Here is a 3,075-nt window from a genome sequence, read left to right on the forward strand (position 1 = left end):
AGGCCATGACTCTTAGCAGGAAACCGGTGGATTGCCCTCTCCGGGTAGGAAATGAGTCCTTAGCCCAAGTGAAGGAGTTTAAGTACCTCGGGGTCTTGTTCGCGAGTGAGGGTACGATGGAGCGTGAGATTGGCCGGAGAATCGGAGCAGCGGGGGCGGTATTGCGTTCCCTTTACCGCACTGTTGTGACGAAAAGAGAGCTGAGCCGCAAGGCAAAGCTCTCGATCTACCGGTCGATCTTCGTTCCTACCCTCACCTATGGTCATGAGGGGTGGGTGATGACCGAAAGGACGAGATCGCGGATACAAGCGGCCGAGATGAGTTTTCTCAGGAGGGTGGCTGGCTTCTCCCTTAGGGATAGGGTGAGAAGTTCAGTCATCCGGGAGGAACTCGGATTAGAGCCGCTGCTCCTTTGCTTAGAAAGGAGTCAGTTGAGGTGGTTCGGGCATCTGGTAAGGATGCCCACTGGACGCCTCCCTTGGGAGGTGTTCCAGGCACGACCAGTGGGGAGGAGACCCCGGGGAAGACCCAGGACTAGGTGGAGAGATTATATCTCAACACTGGCCTGGGAACGCCTCGGGATCCCCCCGTCAGAGCTGGTCAATGTGGCCCGGGAAAGGGAAGTCTGGGGCCCCCTGCTTGAGCTGCTGCCCCCGCGACCCGACCCCGGATAAGCGGACGACGATGAGGATGAGGATGAGTCTGGGAGCTCTCACTCTATGCTTCCATTCGCCCTGACGTCATCCCGGAAGTCCTGCACAGCAGTTTTATTTGATAATTGTATCTCTTTTGAGCAGCTTGGTTTAGTTCTGAACGGAAGGCCTGAAGCCCTGCCTGAGGTTTACCGACCACCCAAACCCTATCATAATTGTATCAAGGATTTATTCTAGGTTCTTCCTCATTTGTAATTATGATCAAATGCTTATATTACTGGATTTGAATCCCCATGATTGCTATCTGTTTCAGACGTTTGTAACAAATTTAATCAGCACTGTATCAGACAGACAATCTTAAAGTCTCACATGAGCTTTGTGTACCACAGGTCCACACACATTAAGCAACAGACACTAACCCTATTACCCTAAAATTTATTTTATTTTATTTTTTTTCCAGCTGTGACTCATGGTTTTTATTCCATTAGATAAATATATAATACACATTAAACTAATGCTTCCATTTGGTTTCCATTCAAACCGTATTGGGATGTTGTGTTTTGAATATGATGGTCATGTGTCATGGTTTTTGTGTGGTTGTATGTTCTCCACAGAAAAAAGTATATTTGTTTTGTGTGTGTGTTTGTGTCTTGTGTGTCCGTGTGTCTGTTAGGCATGTGTTTGGCCCAGTTTACTGCAGGTTTGTCGATGAAAAACAACCATTGCATCATGACTTTGAGTATAAAAGTGCTGTGCATAACCTAGATTAAACTTGTGTAACGACAAAATGGGAAAGATAGTGGTACAGCTCGCCCTACTTGGGCTGATGCTGGCAGTCGTCTACACACTACCAAACAAGGTAGGATTTAATATTATCATATCTAATATGATCTGATTTGAAATGATATCATACAATATTACATTATGTTATATTATATGATGTATCACATTAAATAGTATTAATGAGGATATTATTTGATTCGGTATTATAGGATATATTTTATAAGGTAATATATTATAATATCCAGGGGTGGAAGAAGTACTTTACCTTAGATTAAGTGCTTTTCAAGTCAGTTAAAGTAGTAATACCACACTGTAGGAATACTCTGTTACAAGTAAAAGTCCTACATTGGAAATTTACATGAATGAACAAAAGTATGAGCATCAAAATATACTTAAGGAACAAAAGTAAAAGTACTCATTACTCATTATCATTTTTATAATAAATAGATTTATTGATTCATTAATGTGTTAATCACTTTAATGTTGCAGCGGGTAAGGTTGGAGCTCATTTATATATATATATATATATATATACCAAAATGCAAATTAACTAAAGGTGTCAGATAAATGAAGAGGGGTAGAAATAACAATATTTGCCTCTCAGATGTAGTACGGAAGTAACAGGTAGCAGAACATAGAAATACTAGCCAGTGTTATACCTGATGTTTCTTTAGTTCTGCTCTATCTCTGATTATTAAACCAAATTACAACATCATGAACTATGGCTCTTTGACAAACATCAGCAACTACAGAGTAACCATTCTGCTGGACTTCAAACTTTAAAATCAATACTATCAGTACAACTGATATTATGTTAGATAAGCACAATTGATGATGCTATTATATAGGTTATCAAGCTCATACCTTCCTGAGACCATATTAGGGTTAGGGGTGGAATAAACATATTCACAGGTCTTTAAAGGTAAGGGTTAAAAAAACATAAAATGTAAGTATGTATTAAATGTGTATTGTAGTGGACATTAGGACCCTATAAAAAATAATCATAATGTAACTTGTTTTTCAACACACCCATTTTTTGTGTTCTATTTAATTGTATAGCTTTTTTTTTTAAAGATTTGATGATGAGTGGTGCTGCAGAGAGCAATAGTCCTTTTTTGGAGAAGCACAGGATAGTTATGCATTTGTCTGTCTAACACTTGTCAAACACTAACCCAATCTGGCTTTGGCTGGACAGCAATTAAGTTCCACATATAGGTGAACTGACACATTAACTGAAACACCCTCCCAACAGTGCTGATTGGTATTATCACTCTAGTCATTTTTGGGAGATGCTTTCATCGGGCTTGAGGCCAGACTGATCTGCAGTGGGAAATAGAAAGTGAACTTGCAAGATCATGATAATGATGTCGCTAAGAACTAATCTAGTGAAACCGGGAATCATTGGCACATTGCTTTGTTGAATGATATCTGTTTGCCGTACCTGTTCAGGAGGACTGGGACATCTACAAATACCATATCAACTCTACAGTGACCGATGGCTATGCCATCACTGTCATCACCAGCCGTGTGGTCAATCGCAGGGACCAGCCTACGGAAATAGAATTCCACGTCAAGATTCCAAAGAACGCCTTCATAAGTCAATTCAAAATGTGACTGGCTATCACATTCTCTTTGAATC

General features: G+C 40.7%; 1 protein-coding gene across 2 annotated transcripts in view; it reads left to right on the plus strand.

The window, feature by feature from the left end:
• Positions 1 to 1,376: 1,376 nt before the first annotated feature.
• The window catches only part of itih3b.2 (inter-alpha-trypsin inhibitor heavy chain 3b, tandem duplicate 2), an 18,305-nt gene continuing 16,606 nt past the window's right edge, over positions 1,377 to 3,075 (plus strand). For both annotated transcript variants that reach the window (XM_084464642.1, XM_084464643.1), the window contains exons 1-2: positions 1,377 to 1,512; positions 2,886 to 3,046. In XM_084464642.1, coding sequence (XP_084320768.1) covers positions 1,441 to 1,512; positions 2,886 to 3,046 — 233 coding nt within the window. In that variant the 5' untranslated portion in view covers positions 1,377 to 1,440. The remainder of the gene's footprint in view (positions 1,513 to 2,885; positions 3,047 to 3,075) is intronic.

Source organism: Micromesistius poutassou (genome assembly GCF_964030765.1).
Source record: "Micromesistius poutassou genome assembly, chromosome: 2".
Taxonomy (NCBI): Eukaryota; Metazoa; Chordata; class Actinopteri; order Gadiformes; family Gadidae; genus Micromesistius; species Micromesistius poutassou.